The sequence below is a fragment of the Cucurbita maxima genome, unplaced genomic scaffold (genome assembly GCF_002738345.1).
Source record: "Cucurbita maxima cultivar Rimu unplaced genomic scaffold, Cmax_1.0 Cma_Scf00285, whole genome shotgun sequence".
NCBI lineage: Eukaryota > Viridiplantae > Streptophyta > Magnoliopsida > Cucurbitales > Cucurbitaceae > Cucurbita > Cucurbita maxima.
In genome coordinates this window covers 25,758-42,877 of record NW_019272301.1, presented here as the reverse complement: position 1 = coordinate 42,877, position 17,120 = coordinate 25,758, and the positions used below count along the sequence as shown (strand labels likewise).

General features: G+C 36.8%; 3 protein-coding genes across 7 annotated transcripts in view; all 3 read right to left on the bottom strand.

Moving 5' to 3' along the window:
* The window catches only part of LOC111474290 (RNA-binding protein 28), a 10,991-nt gene extending 3,727 nt beyond the window's left edge, over positions 1-7,264 (bottom strand). For all 3 annotated transcript variants that reach the window (XM_023119435.1, XM_023119433.1, XM_023119432.1), the window contains exons 1-15: positions 7,101-7,264; positions 6,784-6,844; positions 6,531-6,567; positions 5,578-5,708; positions 5,219-5,431; positions 5,056-5,134; positions 4,694-4,827; positions 3,964-4,103; positions 3,322-3,372; positions 3,157-3,239; positions 3,031-3,085; positions 2,822-2,936; positions 1,296-1,800; positions 976-1,189; positions 772-842 (exon numbers count right to left, since the gene is read on the bottom strand). In XM_023119435.1, the coding sequence (XP_022975203.1) occupies positions 772-842; positions 976-1,189; positions 1,296-1,800; positions 2,822-2,936; positions 3,031-3,085; positions 3,157-3,239; positions 3,322-3,372; positions 3,964-4,103; positions 4,694-4,827; positions 5,056-5,134; positions 5,219-5,431; positions 5,578-5,708; positions 6,531-6,567; positions 6,784-6,844; positions 7,101-7,214 (2,003 nt within the window). In that variant the 5' untranslated portion in view covers positions 7,215-7,264. The remainder of the gene's footprint in view (positions 1-771; positions 843-975; positions 1,190-1,295; positions 1,801-2,821; positions 2,937-3,030; positions 3,086-3,156; positions 3,240-3,321; positions 3,373-3,963; positions 4,104-4,693; positions 4,828-5,055; positions 5,135-5,218; positions 5,432-5,577; positions 5,709-6,530; positions 6,568-6,783; positions 6,845-7,100) is intronic.
* Positions 7,265-11,467: 4,203 nt separating this feature from the next.
* Positions 11,468-13,594, bottom strand: LOC111474289 (late embryogenesis abundant protein-like). The gene is made up of 4 exons (XM_023119431.1): positions 13,251-13,594; positions 13,021-13,089; positions 12,632-12,931; positions 11,468-11,722 (listed from the first exon to the last, which is right to left on the bottom strand). The coding sequence occupies exons 2-4, from the start codon at positions 13,066-13,068 to the stop codon at positions 11,468-11,470; spliced, it is 603 nt and encodes a 200-aa protein (XP_022975199.1). The 5' UTR covers positions 13,069-13,089; positions 13,251-13,594.
* A 63-nt stretch (positions 13,595-13,657) lies between these two features.
* The window catches only part of LOC111474285, a 5,449-nt gene continuing 1,986 nt past the window's right edge, over positions 13,658-17,120 (bottom strand). The window contains exons 2-5 of one of the 3 annotated variants that reach the window (XM_023119427.1): positions 16,567-16,988; positions 15,996-16,042; positions 14,906-15,890; positions 13,658-13,863 (exon numbers count right to left, since the gene is read on the bottom strand). In XM_023119427.1, coding sequence (XP_022975195.1) covers positions 14,931-15,890; positions 15,996-16,042; positions 16,567-16,873 — 1,314 coding nt within the window. In that variant the 5' untranslated portion in view covers positions 16,874-16,988 and the 3' untranslated portion in view covers positions 13,658-13,863; positions 14,906-14,930. Of the gene's footprint in view, positions 14,202-14,905; positions 15,891-15,995; positions 16,043-16,566; positions 16,989-17,120 lie in introns of all 3 variants that reach the window. The other 2 variants (XM_023119423.1, XM_023119424.1) reach the window with 2 other exon arrangements.

The window sequence follows — 17,120 nt, the reverse complement described above, 5'->3', positions numbered from 1 at the left end:
CCCCCCCCCCCCCCCCCCCCCTTTCTTTGACTGGAGAGTATTGTAATATTCCAAAGAGAAAGGATGTTCAAATCTGGAGTCTATCCTTCCAAACATCTTTTTGTAAATCATTCTTCCTTTGTTGCTCAATCCCTCTCCCTCGACTGGTTTTGTCTTGGCCTCATCATGAAAGGTGAAAACTCCAACGAAGGTTAAGTTTTTTGTGGCAAATTCTCCATCAAAGAGCTAAACACCTTGGATCAGGTTTCGAGAAGGCACCCAACTCGATTGGACCATTGTGTAACATTCTTTGTAGGTGATCGGTTGAGGACCTTGATCATATCCTTTGGAGTTATTTCTTTAAGAGGTTTAGCTTAATGCTTGTCTAGACATAGGGGATGTAGAGAGATGATTGAGAAGTTCCTTCTCTACCTGGCAAGTCCGGGGGAGTATGCTATCCATGGGATCTTTCAGGATCGAGGAACAACATAACTTTTAGAGGGATTGAGAGACATCTTTGAGTGATGTTTGAGGCCTTATTAGATTCTCTCTGCTGTTTATAATGGTGAAGTCCTTTTATAATTACCCTTAAGAACTTGTTTTCTTGATTGGAGGACTTCTCTTTTAGTTTGCCTCCTTACTTTCTGGCTCTATTTTAGTAGATCCTTGTACTCTTTATTTTTCTTTCTCAATAAAATTTAAGATAAAACTAAAAGATAGACGACCGTCTGTCACCATAGAAGCTAATATAGAAACAACAATATAGCAATTGATATACACGAAGATATGTACCTTTGACGTTTCATCATATCACTAGCAGAAACACCCTCAGCAGCTGGAGTTCCCTCGAGAATAATACCTTCCTGTAAAATGTTTGAGTCCATGGTATTGAATAGAAAAAAGATCCGACCATGATACAAAATAAAGAAAACAAAAGCTGGAAAGTTTTGGTTGTAGAGAAAAGGACAATGTTTTAAGCATTGAAGGAAAAAAGACCTGTGCAAGGTTAAGATTTCGGTGGTCAAGGTTGTCATTTTTTGACTTCTCCAATTCCTTTTCATTAGCTGATTTCTTATCTAGAGCATTCAATACTTTCAATTGCCTGCCTTTCAGAAATATTCCCACACCAGATGCAACATTCGCAGATGAAACAGCAGCAGTAGCAGCATCAGCCGTTTTAAACTTGAGAAAACCAGTGCCTCTAGGACGTCTGCACCAAGGAAGGAGTCAACAAAAGAAAAAACAAAAAAAAAACAAAAAAAAGACTACAGAGGATCGAGTTATTAAAAAAATATATCAGGAAATATAAATCATACTTTGTAACTTGATGAAGGACTGGTACGAAGGATAGTACTTCACCGAATCCAGAAAACCGCTGTTTCACTTCTTCATTATTAATATCAAATGGAAGATTGCCTATATAAACTGTTCTCTTCAAATCCTCTTCATCTACTGGCTTAAGAATAGATGTTTTGCCTTCACTTAACTTTTCGGGCCCATTTGATACTTTATCAGACATATCAGATGACTTCTTTGATGAATCGAGAACTGGCTCCTTGTTCACTTTAGATGGTGGGTTACCATCAATGAGAGAAGGAAGAGCTTCTTTAGCCGAAGATGCAATTAGATTTTCAAGTACTTTTCTTGAAATTTCTGCTTCTCCTTCAAAATCAATCTCCGAGGAAATATCTTCTTTCTCCGAATCCTCTGAAGAACCTTCATCTTTGTCGGAGCGCTGAGATTTGTTATGAACAGCAGCATTTTCAACTTCCAAATCATCACTACTAATGCTACCTTCTCTGTCTTTTTCAGTCTCTTCCCCTGAAAACAAGATCTTGTGTTTTATGAAGAGTAGAAACGGATTTCTTTTTTCTAACAAAGCTCATGCGTTACCGTCAACAGTTAGTACTACAAGAACAAATATTTTACAGGACCATAAGAATTCAAATAGTTAGAGAACAGTGTTAAGAAGACTTGAAAGCCATCGAAGATACCTTTTACCCACACCAAAATATTTTCCCATTATAATATCTTCCCCCTACCAATATGGATAGGGATGAAAGGCACAAAGAGAGAGTGTCTAATCGAAAATTTTCTGAAGGGTAAATAGGTTATTCATAACAAGGCAAGGATGAGCCCACTGGGATTATGGTATGCCATTATTAAATTCTTCTAAAGAAATACCATTTGTGAAAGCCCACCACCCGAGGAAAATTGGCATTGTCCTTCCATCGGAGTTTCCTCATGCCTAGTAGTGCCCGAAACCCACATTACCTATAACCCATAACTCATATAACATGAAATGTTGACACACAAATCCAACTGGCAGATGATTTTACATCCACATCCTTTCAATTTCCACTCATTAATGACCTGTTTTTGTTTCCTTTTCTAACAATTAAGAACTAATAGAATTTTTAAAGGGATTGAGAGGTCTTGGGGAGGTGCGGTCCCTTGCTAGATATACACTTCTCTTTGCACCTCTGTGTATAAAGCTTTTTGTAATTATCCTTCAAGTATTATTTTATATCTATCTTTTGATTGGAGTCCCTTATTAGTTTAGTTGGGCACCTTTCGGAATTGGTTTTTCTTGTATTCCCGTGTACTCTTTCTATTTGATCTTAATGGAAGCTTGGTTTCTCACAAAAACAATTAAAAATTAAAAATAATAACCAAACTGATAGACAGCCACAATGCATTCCATAAACTTAAAACCAGAAGCAGAAAATGAGAAATAAATAAGATATAGACACCAAAGATAAGATGGTACAATCAAAGAGGTGTAACAAACATGTAAAGGGTACATAAGAAATTGGATTAGGTTAAATATACAATGACTAACCTTCATCTGAATCAACTGGAGCATTAGCACCTGAACTATATATCTTCTTCGGAATGGCCCAGTCCACAGCTATTGTCCTTTTACCAAATTTTTGACCATTGAACTTTTTAATAGCCTAAAAAAGGGAAGCGTGTCAAATGATTTGAATGTATCTTGATCATTCTAAACTCTTTAAATGAGGCAATATAAAAGAAAAATTAAAAACATACATTTTCAGCATCCTGCTTGCATGTAAATTTGACAAACGCAAAACCCTTCGATAATCTGAAAAATAAAACCAGGTGGCTGTTAATAATGCACACAAAAAGGGGGGCATATTCAAGTAAGAGTATTACCCTGTGTCTGAACTATGTGGCACCATCACATCCCACACAAATCCTGCAGATGAAAAGGTATCCTTTATTTCTTTCTCTTTGGCCTGCATCAATGAGTAATAAGCTTGCTTAGTCAACCTGTCCACGTAAGAAAATATGATAATTGCTTATTGGGTAAAATGAAACCTGAAATGGAAGATTTCTAACAATAAGTTTCCATTTCTGAGTTTTGGACCCCTGCAAAGAAAATGCAGAAAGTTTTAGACTTATCCAACATAACTAAAAACGAATAAGCAACTAGTGAAATCAGATTTAATTGGAACATGTCATTTTTTTCAAGAAACCTAGCTTTCATAATATAAAGGGAATTAAGAAATAGACTGAATAATAGGGAATAATTATAGAAGTCATATTACGGCCACCCAAACAAATGCATTAATGTTGGCAAGCAGTTTAAACCTAAGATTCAAAACATTAGGGGTAAACATTTAAGGACTTTAGACACACAAGAAACCCATTAAAAAATCATTCAGAATAGAATTTCTTACATCAAAGCATAAGATTTTGCAATAACTCAAATATATGAATTTGACAAAACTTTAAGACACTCCTATCTATGATCTCTAACAATTTAAATCTACTAAAAGAGCTTCGACATTCTAATTGACCATGGCATTGTATTATTTTAAGGGCATATAGAACTCATTTAAAAAGGTATGAACACTTAATAAAGATACAAAAAAAAAATCAGTTCACTCATGACAGCTATTTCTAAGGATCATGTGAAATCTATTCATAGTTAGCAAAGTTTAATGTATATTCATTCACCTCCCCACCCAGTTGGCGGGCCCACACAACACCTCCTTGCATCTCTTTCTGATGTAATATGGTCACAGCAGCACGTGCAGACTTAACACTAGCAAAAAGTACAGCTGAAACATCCATTTTGCATCCATCTCGTAAAAGGCCTGAAATTTCATTTCAAACTATCGATGAGATATCCTGATGAATAGAGATAATAATTTATTAAGACCTTGTAAGGAATCATTTTTACTTGCAACTTCATCGACTATCAAGATAACAAAGCCAGCACTATCATGAACTTCATAAACTAGGTAGACCCTCAAGATACATTGGTATAATAAGAAAAAAAAAAATTACATCTGTAATGAGAGTGTCAAGAAAAATGATATGATTGATCATTGGGGAAATATGCATTCTGGAAAAACTTCAGACTAAATACAAATTCACTAAACAACGTACTGCAGAGTCAATCTATAAAGTACAACAGGCAACTGAAAAAAAATTGGTCAAACATCGTAGCCACACATTAATATGCAACTGGCGTCATGAATAATAACTCAAGCAAATCCAATCGACTACCTAATCATCAGAAATTAATCCAACCAATACCTATGCTCTAAACCAAGAACAGTAGCAACAGGTACAATGATGCTTTAATCCTGTTTTCCCTTTTTATGTATATAAACAAAAAACTAATAATAGATTATAATAGTTGCTCATGTACATAAAAACAAAAAAAATGATTCTCGTGTACCATGCTGTTCAACTTCTTTTCTGGGCAGAGGATAAACAATAGAGCATACAGCACCAACTTCTTTAGCTTGGCGGTGAACATCTTCAGCCATATCAGCATTAAGAAGACCACCGACTACAACAGTCCTTGCAATCCTTAACAACCAAAAAAAAGAGAAATTAATGGAAGGTAGCATGCACAAACGTGAACCAGGAAGAAAAGGAAAGTGGAAGGAAAAATTCAGGAAAGCTTATTTTTCAAATAAACAAACAAGATGTCAAGAAAACCAACTACTTTATTATCCAAGCCATTACTTCAGAGCTTGCATTCAAAATCCATGAAAAAAGAACAAAATATAGAAAGAATAAAAAGATGTTCATTACCTTTGCTTTCCTGAAGAACCCTCTTTATCCTCTAGATAACTAGAAAGTGGAGCCAATTTCTGAGCATTCAAATGTCTCTCTGTTACATCATTAGAAAGCAATAAGAAACAGATTGCCAGATATGTTGGGTAAAAAATAGTAGAAATTTATGAAAAATCAGTACCTTTCCTCCCCTCAGAATTTAAAGTTGTTTGTTCTTCCCTTTTAGAAATATCTCCATCCTCGTTAGTTGTTTGTTCTTCCTTTTCAGAAGTATCTCCATCCTCGTTAGTTGTTTGTTCTTCCCTTTTAGAAGTATCTCCATCCTCGTTAGTTGTTTGTTCTTCCCTTTCAGAAGTATCTCCTTCCTTGTTAGTTTTTGACTTAGATGCAATACCTGCGTTAAGAAAATACGAAAGAAACCTAAGGACCCCCACTCATTCTACTGAAACTGGGAAAACATGGAAGAAAGAAGGAAAGAAAGAAAATTTCAGCAGTCCTCCAACATGTGGATTTTGACACTTCCAAAATCTCATGATCAACCTTGATTTTCTTTTGACCGCCGCTGCTCAAGGGGAGCTCGATGCATTGCATGTTTAACAGTAATTTTGCGTCCTTCAATAGACAGCCCATTCTTCTGCTGAATTGCTTGATTCGCATCTTCTGCTACAGCACTGCAATCATATTCAAAGAATCCAGCGAAGTTAAGAAATCAAAGCCTTCATAGGATAACCGTGGGTAATAGAAATTTAACAAGAAGAATTAAAAAGGGACAAGAAATTAGTGTCCATCGTGACAAACATCAAGCAGTATTGATTACCGCAGGATAGACAATCAATAGCATGTGTTTGGAAAAACTTGAACCTCAGTGTAAAACGGGTTCAATGTTTTTTCTTATAGAAACAGAAACCATTACATAGATTGATGAAATAAATTACAAAAGAATTATCCTATATGTGGATAGTTACGAAAAACGGCTTCAGTGTGAAAGGAGGGTAGATTAGCTGTAATTACAAATGGAGAAGATAATTTACTCCAAGATAAAGCAAGAAAATTAGTAACTTCAATAAAAGCATAGATGCTTTGAACGCACTCCACACTTATAGACAAGCAAACCATTATTACAATCAAAACTGAAAACACCATCAATTGCATAGAAAACGGAACAACATAAGCAAGAAAATATTAAATCTGATTTAGTATCCGAAGAACAGAGATACATATAGGCATCTAGTATATCCATATATAGGAAACAAAAGCATTTTCCATATTGACAGAAGCTCTAGCTTCCAAGTAAAAGGTAACACTTTTACAGGTAATAATAGTAGTTCATCCATTAAGTATCAATTATCAAACTAAAGTGCCTTCCATAGACCTATACTATAGTCAGACAGGAAACATTGGGTTGAGTAGAACCAAGACGTTTAGACCAGTAAGTAGAGAGGAACTACAAGAACAATAACGAAAAGAATAGTGTGGATCGGAATTTGACTTACAACTGCACGAATCCGTAACCACGATGCTCAGTTGAACCTGATGAAATAGAATAACATAAGTTTAAACCAATTGTCAATGAAAATATCCCAACATGTCATCGGAAGATATAGAAACAGTAACACTCCATCTATTCCACCAAATGCTCTTTCATTGTATCAAATCACCAAATCTTTAGTTATCTCAGAAATTAGACTAAATGCAAAAACAAAAACAAAACACCAATCCGAGATAATCCTGCATAGACGTACTTACCCCTCTGCGTAACCATGAAGCACCGCCGGACCGGTCCAACATCACTGAATGTTTCTTCTAGCTAGTTCACATAGAAAACACAGGAAAGGTCACTAACATTGCATTCAACAGCAAAACAATCAGAAAGAACACAAATCAAAACATTGCCTTTCCGCAAACCGCTTGCAAAACCAATAACTTCTGATAATAATAAAGAACTCGATAGCGTGCTTCTAAAAGTCGAGTTCAGGAACAAAAGTACAAAAAGAAATTCCTACTTTCATACTTCAGCTCAAGTTTTTCTCAGAAAACAAGCAGGCAATAGAGGAAGTACGAACCTGTGAGTTAGTGAACGAGTACGGCAAGTTCTTGACAAAAACCTTGGAAGGGCAGTGATCGCCGGCGGCGGCTCCCTTCTCGCCACCGTCCTTAAACCTCTTGTTCTTCCCCATGGCTGCTTGAAGGCTTTCCACGGACTGCAAAAAACTGCCGAATTCTCAAACCTGTTCCAGCTGAAGCGGGGGTTTTGGAATTTTGACGCCTAAACTTGGTTTGGGCCGATTTGGTGGGCTTTTAAGTCATTGGGCTGGGCTGCAATGGAACCTGATAATCTTTTGGGCTATAGCCCAATTAGGTTTAACAGATCAACCCTTAGCTCTCCGCTAGTAAATATTATTCGCTTTGACCTGTTACGTTCATTAGTCTTACGATTTTAAACACACGTCTACTTTGAAGTGGATCTAGCCCTACTTCAACCAGGGCTTTGCACCGTCCATGAAATTGATGATGATACGTAACAGGCCAAAGTAGACAATATTTACTAGCGGTGGGCTTAGGTCGTTATAAACTGTATCAAAGCTAGTCACAAAACAGTGTGAGGCCCTAGTTGGAGTAGGGCTTGACCCTCTCCAAAGTAAAAGTGTTTTAAAACTGTGACATTGAAAGCGATACGTAACGAGTCAAAGCGGACAATGTGTGTTAGCGGTGTGCTGGGATTGTTACATCAATTTACGCTAATGATGTCAGTTTCTCTATTTACTGTCTCGTCAATTTCTAGTCTTATTTTATTTATAAAAAAACTCTAAAGGGTATTTTCGGAACAATTTTCGAAGTTCAAGTTTAAAAAAATGCTACTTTTCAACGTCCTAAGGCATAACTTGAAACTTTCGTAAAAATTTATGGATATTTTATATATTTCAACAAAAAAAAAAAAAAGAGATTATAATTAAATATATACAGCTTGAAGTCAATCATACATTTCGACTCATTTTAACACGATAATAAAATCGTCAACAGAGTCAGTTCGAACACAGATAAACTGGTACAATATTATCGTTTCGACTAAAAGGTCACAAATTCAAATCTCTCAACTTGATTTAATAAAATCTAACCGAGTGTGAATTATTCATGTGGTAAAGAACGGAATGGAACACTGAGAAGAAATTCTTCGACAGTGATAAGGAGGGACCTTAATTTCTTTGCACTCCGAATGTTTTTTTCTTTTCTTAGCTTCTGGATGCTTCGGTTTCTTCAAGTCTTCTACACATCGAACATCGGCTATGCAAGCAAACGACCTAGACTTTCCCGAGTAGTATCGAGATAGACCTCTCCTATACACGAACACAACATCATCATTACAATTAACTGATAATCCAATGTAGTGACCATTTGAGTTTCGAAAACGACGAAACCCTAATCATAATATAAAATACTGTTTATGTCGTTTATCCTACTTTCGAAAAACGGTATCAAAATCAAAGTAGGGTTTCGAAAAACGGTAAAAAGTAAATATCACATGGTTAAAAAAAAATAATTTTTACAAATTTACATATATTTCTCGAATTTGATTTAGAATTCAAATATTACCTAAGAAATTACGAAAATCGAAAACCACCGAAAAAACTCGTGAGAAAACAAGCTCGGTTTTAAAAAAAAAAAAACCCTAATAATTACTAAACTTGTTATTATCTTTGAAATTTGGTTAAAAATATAAACGTTCTGCGTAAAGAAATTGTGAGAAAACGAACATAAATTTCAGAAACAGAAAATTTAAAAACGAAACTGTCATCGAACGGAGCAACCTAAAATCATCGAAACAAAACCGATAACAGAAAATTTAAAAACGAAACTGTCATCGAACGGAGCAACCTAAAATCATCGAAACAAAACCGATCCGAGTGTTAGACGAACACGACTCTCCACAATGGTATGATATTGTCCACTTTGAGCATAAACTCTCATGGCTTTGCTTTGGGCTTCCCAAAAGGCCTCATACCAATGAAGAGTGTATTCTTAGATTATAAACCCATGACCATTCCCTAAATTAACCGACGTGTGACTTTCATCATTCAACACCTCCCCTCGAACAAAGCACGCCTCCCCTTAATCGAGGCTTGACTCCTTTGGAGTCTTAGTCATTTTTGACTGCCTTCGTACCTTCAAGGAGGCTTGACTCCTTTTTGGAGTCCTTTGTTCGACATTTGAGGATTTGCCAATCTATTGGCACGGCCAAGTTTAGGGCATGGCTCTGATACCATGTTAGACGAACACGACTCTCCACAATGGTATGATATTGTCCACTTTGAGCATAAGCTCTCATGGCTTTGCTTTGGGCTTCCCAAAAGGCCTCATACCAATGAAGAGTGTATTCTTAGATTATAAACCCATGACCATTCCCTAAATTAACCGACGTGTGACTTTCATCATTCAACACCTCCCCTCGAACAAAGCACGCCTCCCCTTAATCGAGGCTTGACTCCTTTGGAGTCTTAGTCATTTTTGACTGCCTTCGTACCTTCAAGGAGGCTTGACTCCTTTGGAGTCTTAGTCATTTTTGACTGCCTTCGTACCTTCAAGGAGGCTTGACTCCTTTTTGGAGTCCTTTGTTCGACATTTGAGGATTTGCCAATCTATTGGCACGGCCAAGTTTAGGGCATGGCTCTGATACCATGTTAGACGAACACGACTCTCCACAATGGTATGATATTGTCCACTTTGAGCATAAGCTTTCATGGCTTTGCTTTGGGCTTCCCAAAAGGCCTCATACCAATGGAGAGTGTATTCTTAGATTATAAACCCATGACCATTCCCTAAATTAACCGACGTGGGACTTTCATCATTCAACACCTCCCCTCGAACAAAGCACGCCTCCCCTTAATCGAGGCTTGACTCCTTTGGAGTCTTAGTCATTTTTGACTGCCTTCGTACCTTCAAGGAGGCTTGACTCCTTTTTGGAGTCCTTTGTTCGACATTTGAGGATTTGCCAATCTATTGGCACGGCCAAGTTTAGGGCATGGCTCTGATACCATGTTAGACGAACACGACTCTCCACAATGGTATGATATTGTCCACTTTGAGCATAAGCTTTCATGGCTTTGCTTTGGGCTTCCCAAAAGGCCTCATACCAATGAAGAGTGTATTCTTAGATTATAAACCCATGACCATCCCTAAATTAACCGACGTGGGACTTTCATCATCCAACACCGAGAACGGAAAAATTGACCTAAGAAACCAAAATTGCTTACTTTTGAGGAAGATTTGACCTAAGAGAACCCATTTCAAAAGCCATCATGTCGTTTCCTTTATCCTCCATTTTTTTTTTTTTTGGAATTGTCGGAGGCTAAAAGGGCAATATATAATAGAATAATTACACTATTATTATAATTTTTATTTTATTATTATTATTATTTAATTCCAAAGAAAAATAAACCTTTCTATTTTATCAATGGAACAGAATCAATTTCTCCCCTGCATCCATTTGTTCCATCCATTAATTTTCAATTTAAAATTAAATATATTTTTTAATTTGAAAAAAAAATAGTAATGATTTATTTATTTTATTTATTCATAAAATCCAACGGCTAAAAATATGAATCTTGTATTGACCACCGATCCAATTTTCAAAATTTGGATATTTTTTATTTAGTTTCTAAATAAAATGTTAATATAAAAACTTGAAATTTATTTAAATGTTTCAATTTTAAATAAAATAAAATCCGGGAAATAATAATAAATTTAGGCTAATAAAAATTATTTTTTTATAAACACATAGTTAGAAATAGTTTTTTTTTGTCGCTTATTTCTTTTAATATAAAAATTATTTTTTTATAAACACATAGTTAGAAATAGTTTTTTTTTGTCGCTTATTTCTTTTAATAAAAGAATCAATTAAATGGATTTTATTTTTAAATACAACTTATACATGGTAAAAAATAATTGATTAAAAATATTAATGAAAAATATATTAATATTAAAAATATATATTTATCAAATATTATCCTCCGAGTCGTAGATACTATCTATTTTACCACATAGATTTTAAAACGTAGAGGAGAAGTTTCCACATTTCTCTCGATGTAAAATCTCTCAAATTTATAAAAAATTACATTCTTACATTTTTTTTTTTTACGGTATAATAAAAAAATCAATTTACCTCATGGATGAAAGTCTACGAACTAAAATATGTTTTTTTTTACGGTATAATAAAAAAATCAATTTACCTCATGGATGAAAGTCTACGAACTAAAATATGATCTACTAACTTTGAAGCCGAATCAAAATCTTTGAGAATGGAGTAAGGTTTTCAAGTACACGAACCAAAAGCTTAACTAAAAGTTTGAAAATGAAGTTTAGAGAATATTATAAGGTTTTCAAGTACACGAACCAAAAGCTTAACTAAAAGTTTGAAAATGAAGTTTAGAGAATATTATGGGCGGGTTCTCCGTGGTGAATTTTGTTCGTGGTGATCGGAGAGGCAGTTGTAGTTGTCATCGTGGTCGGAGGGAAAGAAGGTTGAGGCTGCTCTTCTTTGTGCTTTCCTCCTGTTAGCTTCTCTTTTCGTGGTCGGAGGGAAAGAAGGTTGAGGCTGCTCTTCTTTGTGCTTTCCTCCTGTTAGCTTCTCTTTTATCTTTTGAGTCAGTCCTTTCTTCTTCCTCTTCTCACTTTGTTGTTCTTCCTCAGACTGGAAATAAATTCATAGTAAAATAGGATATTTAATTATCTAATTTATTACAACTTAAATAGGATATTACAAATAAATTAAATTCTAACCCATTTCATTACTCGATATATTAATACGCGTTCATTCATCATCCGACCATCCGGTACGTCAAATTTTATTTTATTAATATTGTTTAAAAAAAAACCATGTATTATAAGGATTAAATAAAAAAAATTGGACTTCAGAGTTTAGTAAATTTTATAAATTAGAATTTTACCCACATAGATTATAAATCTCGAGTATGACCCTTTTTACTTTCTAGTTCAATTTCTATTGAGCCTATAAACTCAATAATTTTGAAGTAAAAATAGAATTCGCGCCTTTCTATTTTTTCCCATGATTATTTTGTTGAGGATTGTTGGCCGATTTGCAGAATACATCTCCATTGGTATGATGCCTTTTCGAAAGTTCCTTTCGAAAAGCAAAGTTATGAGAACTTAGGCTCAAAGTGAACAACATCAATACTATTGTGGAGTCGTAGTTTCTAATTTAGTATCAAAGTCATGCCCTTAATGTAGTGAAGGGACAACATCAATACCATTGTAGAGAATCGCAGTTTCTAATTTGGTATTAGTCATGCCCTTAACAACTTAGTTAGTGAACAGTCGTAGTTTCTAACTTGTATCAAAGTCATGCCTTTAACTTAGTAAAAGTCGTAGTTTCTAACTTGATATCAAAGTCGTGCCCTTAACTTAACAATGTCAATAAATCCAGAATAGAAAATCCAACGGCAATTAACTTAACTTGATATCAAAAAAATATGATTGAGCAGCGCCAGAATAGAAAATCGAGAGAATTAGAGAAAGAGAGAAAGACTGAGTGGGAATACGAAAGTCCAACGGCAATTATAATTCAAAAGCTTGGACTCACCGGACTAGAGCCTGAAGTGGCCGAGCCAACATGTGTACCTGAGCCGCCATCTTCATTCTCCTCGACCGGCATCAGCTCCTGCTCACGGACGCCATTGCCACCACCTGAACTACCTTTAGCATCAGAATCACCGCCATGGCCACCACCATCCTCACCACCACTGCCAAAGATCAGCGACCCGAGTGTCGTGCCGACCTTAGTTGCAACGCCAAAGAACCTCACGGGGTTGCCATGTTCATCAGTCAACACAACCGGGTTGCCATGCTCGTCAGTGGGTTGGATGGGGTTGCCATACTCGTCCTGTATATCAGCCATTTTCGCCATTCTCATCCCTTCCATTTACACACTCAAGAGGATAAGAAATAGCCTTAAAAGCAGAAGCTAGGTACCTGTCTAAGCCTAACACGTACTCTCTTTTGGGTTGCCACGTTAGACATTTATATGATAGGTGTCAGCTTCTGTGATGAAACCAATTCAAATCCAAAACATTTAACAACCATCTCTATCTTAATTGTGCTGGCATTCTGGCTAAATTGTAGGAGTGTAAACAAACTGGGGAAATAAGCTTTATATACACAAACTTGATACTAAGTTTACCATACATCCCCCGACACCTCACCTCAAACTCCTTCGTCCTCAAGCTCAACACCCTAGTACCGCTGCTCCTGGTTGAAAAAAGACTTTCGGCCACCTCTCGGGCAAAAACAGTGAAAGACAAGGATTCAATCTTTATTCGGTGGGACAAAAAAGGAGACTATTGACACTACGTGCTAAAAAACTTGCAATTGCAAGTAAGACAAGAACCAGAGTTTAGACAACTGGAATTTGAATAGAGGGCGGCTTCTCTTTTCAAGATGGAATTATCTCATCATCAAGATATAATAAATTGTATCGACACTATTCAGCCATTTTTGCTTTTTTTTAATGACAAAATGAAATACATTGAGGAGTCCTTTAGACAAGGACGATAACCGGCCTAAAGATGTCCTCAACAAAAGGGAAATGGAATAAGAACAAGGAGCGACAGGACTGAACAAAATGGAGTACCCACATAAACGTACAAGAAAATGACCTGAACTCTTGGTCGGTCAATATTGTATATACCAATTTTTACACAACAATAAGAATCAAACAAAGCCTGTAAATGGGAAAGGATTGGAGTCCACTGATCGTACCTGATATTTCCTTGCTAGTTGCAGCGCAAAAACGACAGCCACCCACGGTCAGGCAGTCTATCAGAATTCAGAACACAAGTTTGATCAATGCATACAATTATCCAAGTGAAATCATATTGATTTGTGCAAGATAAGAATGAAAATCTCCAATCTAAGGCGTCATAATGCAGATTTCAATCTTTCAATCTTGTTATCTGAACTGTTTCTTCTCTTACCCTACGTTCCTATATACAGTGTTGACTCCACAACCTAAAAGCCTGTATGAATTTCATAAAAAAAAAAAAAAAAAATATCCAACTATCCAAACCCAGAGGATATTGTAATATCCCCTATGTCAATTCTATCTTGCATTCTTCACTGTTTACCAGCTGCCTAGCAGAGGTGAATTGCAGAACCTGCGTTCATGAACAATTGTTGGTTAAACAAAAATCCAACAGTGTTCCACTTTCAATATCCTAAAAAGTAAGAAAATTAGCAGCAAACACTTCCATTGGAGGTATGTGGAAACCATGTGTTGAGGATGGTTGGGAGGGAGTCCTACATCGACTAATTTAAGAATGATCACGGATTTATAAGTAAGGAATACATCCCCATTGGTATAAGCCCTTTTGGGAAAGCCCAAAGCAAAACCACGAGAGCTTATGCTCAAAATGGACAGTATCATACCATTATAGAGAGTTGTGATTACTAACATGGTACTAGAGCCATGCCCTTAACTTAGCCATGTCAATATAATCCTCAAATGCCAAACAAATATCGAACAAGGGTGTACTTTGTTCGAGGACTCCAGAGAAGGAGTCGAGCCTTGATTAAGGGGAGGCTGTTTGAGGGTTCCTTAAGGGAGGCTCTTTAGTGTACTTTGTTCAAGGGGAGGATTGTTGAGAGGGAGTCCTACATTGACTAATTTAGGGAATTATCATGGATCTATAAGTAAGGAATACATCCCCATTGGTATGAGGCCTTTTGGAGAAGCCCAAAGCAAAACCATGAGAGCTTATGCTCAAAGTGGACAATATCATACCATTGTAGAGAGTCGTGATTACTAACAAGATGGCCTACAAAATGAGAAGGAACATGCAGATGAGATAGTTAAGCTCACCTCCCATATGAAGCAACAGAAAATGTTACATCTTAGTAGATCTTGACCATAACAATCCCTTTCTCTTAGCTGTGTTGTTACTTTGTGGCAGAGCTTTAGTCCCTCCCCCCTTTGAGCCAAAGGAGAAGTGACGCCTCAAGAAACCCTTCCCTGAAGAACCTCTCAAACTGGAGCTAGAGGACAGCTTAGGACACTTCTCTTGTTGTCCACCATTTATAAAATGATCAAACATGTTAGATTCACCATCAAAACCGCTATCGGCAATGCGATTCCTTAACCTCTTGTTTCTAATTTTCAATTCTAATTCACCTCTAAGTGCCTTTTCAGACATCCTTAGTGTCTGCTTTTCACCAAATGAACATATTGGGCAGGCTGGATCATACTTGCTAACTTCAGGTGTCATATTCTCCAAACACTCGGCATGATAAACATGTCCACAAGTTAGGACGGCAACGACAGACAGCTCATTGTTAGCAATTATCTTTTGGCTGGTCCATAAGGATCTCTCAACCAACAACATTGAGCAAATTCCGCATGTTTGTGCATCAGTTGAAGGCGAAGTCGAGAATAAGCTGCAGGATCTAACCATCTTCTCACGAGCAAAGTCGAAGGATTCACTACCAAAGGACCATCTTCCCCTATGTGAAGTTGCCATGAGCTCAGAGAAAGCATTCATAGACCAACCATCGGAGGATCCACCATGTGAGCCCCGCAATGAATCATTGCTCCCAGGGATTGTACGCTTATCCTCTGAAACTATGTAGCTACCCGGTGACTTGTATGCTGGGATGCGGTTACCAGATACTTGACGTAATAATCGGTCTCCGGGAGAACAGTGAGACAATCTTGATGATGTCAAACCGGCAGAAGGCAGATGGCTGTGGGTTGATAGAGGGGATGTTGAAAAAGATGAAATTGAAGGGATTGAAAGGGATACTTTTGCAGGAGATGTAGATGTTGTCGGACATTCTGTAGCTTTCTTCACCTGATTCAGTAATAGAAACAACTTCAAACTACACGTACAATAATTTACCAGGCGAGAAAATAATGGAGAATATAAAACCATACGTGCAAACAGGGAAAGCTCTACCTGTTCCAAACTAACATCCGTGAAAATATTTCTTGAAATTGAACGACCTGTCACAATACCAAGGAAAAATCATGAGATGGGATGCAGAAGACCATGGACACATCAGGGCAAGTTCGATATTTAGCTGTTCCCTATTTCAATGCCTTCGAGTAGAGCTATTATCATAGCAATAAAATTAATACAAGCGAAACCTACAAAGTCTCCCTTTTTCAACACGTTTAACAAGTTTCAAAACGTGGAAAATATTGTTCATGACCGAGAGGCTTTGCAATAGCACAAAATTTACAAATCTGTGGGGCAGCAGCAAGCTATACCAAACCCACAAGCCAAGAATATTGAATTATAGGGAATATAAAAGAATTAAACTCTGTCTTGCTATCATTGCTCTAGTTTCTTATCGGCACTCATTTAAGTCTTTCAAAAGTATGAGAATTCAAATCAATTCCTCCCACCCAACAAAACAGAAGAAGAATCCCCCACGAATATTTAGTTTTTTATCAAACCCAACACACATCATGTGAAAGACAAATGACAGAGGTAAAAATTAGAAGGATGTCTATCTGCAGAATACCTGATGTAGGTGTCCTCACATTCGTCGTGCTTCCTTCAGATACTGAGGAGTTTTTCCATGTCTGTCTATCCAATGGACTACCCTCTTCTGATGCATATGAGGATTCATACTTGAACTCAGGCCGCTCGTTCCTACTTACTCCATCTGAAATCGAATTTAGGGAAACTTCCTCACCAACAACACGCCCAGGATGATCCCATCTAAAGCTCCAACTCGGCGAGTGACGAACATTCCTAGGCTGCGTTTCACTACTAGATCCAACGCCAATAGTCTTGTCTCTAGCAGCAACGCAACAGACTGATCCCATATTTCAAAAGCCTGAAATGAGATTTTGTATTGTTTGTTACATATCACTTGCGCTATCCAATCTTTAACCCGTGAAGAGCCCAAACACCACTGTTCCAAACAAAGCCCCCTATTGTCTAAAACCATAACAAACAGAACAAACCATATCATCGCATAACCCCCAAAACGTACAAGCACCTAGGAAGTCAACACTTCAACCATATTTTTCAAGCATCAAATTGAAAAAGATAAACACGAAAGATCAATAT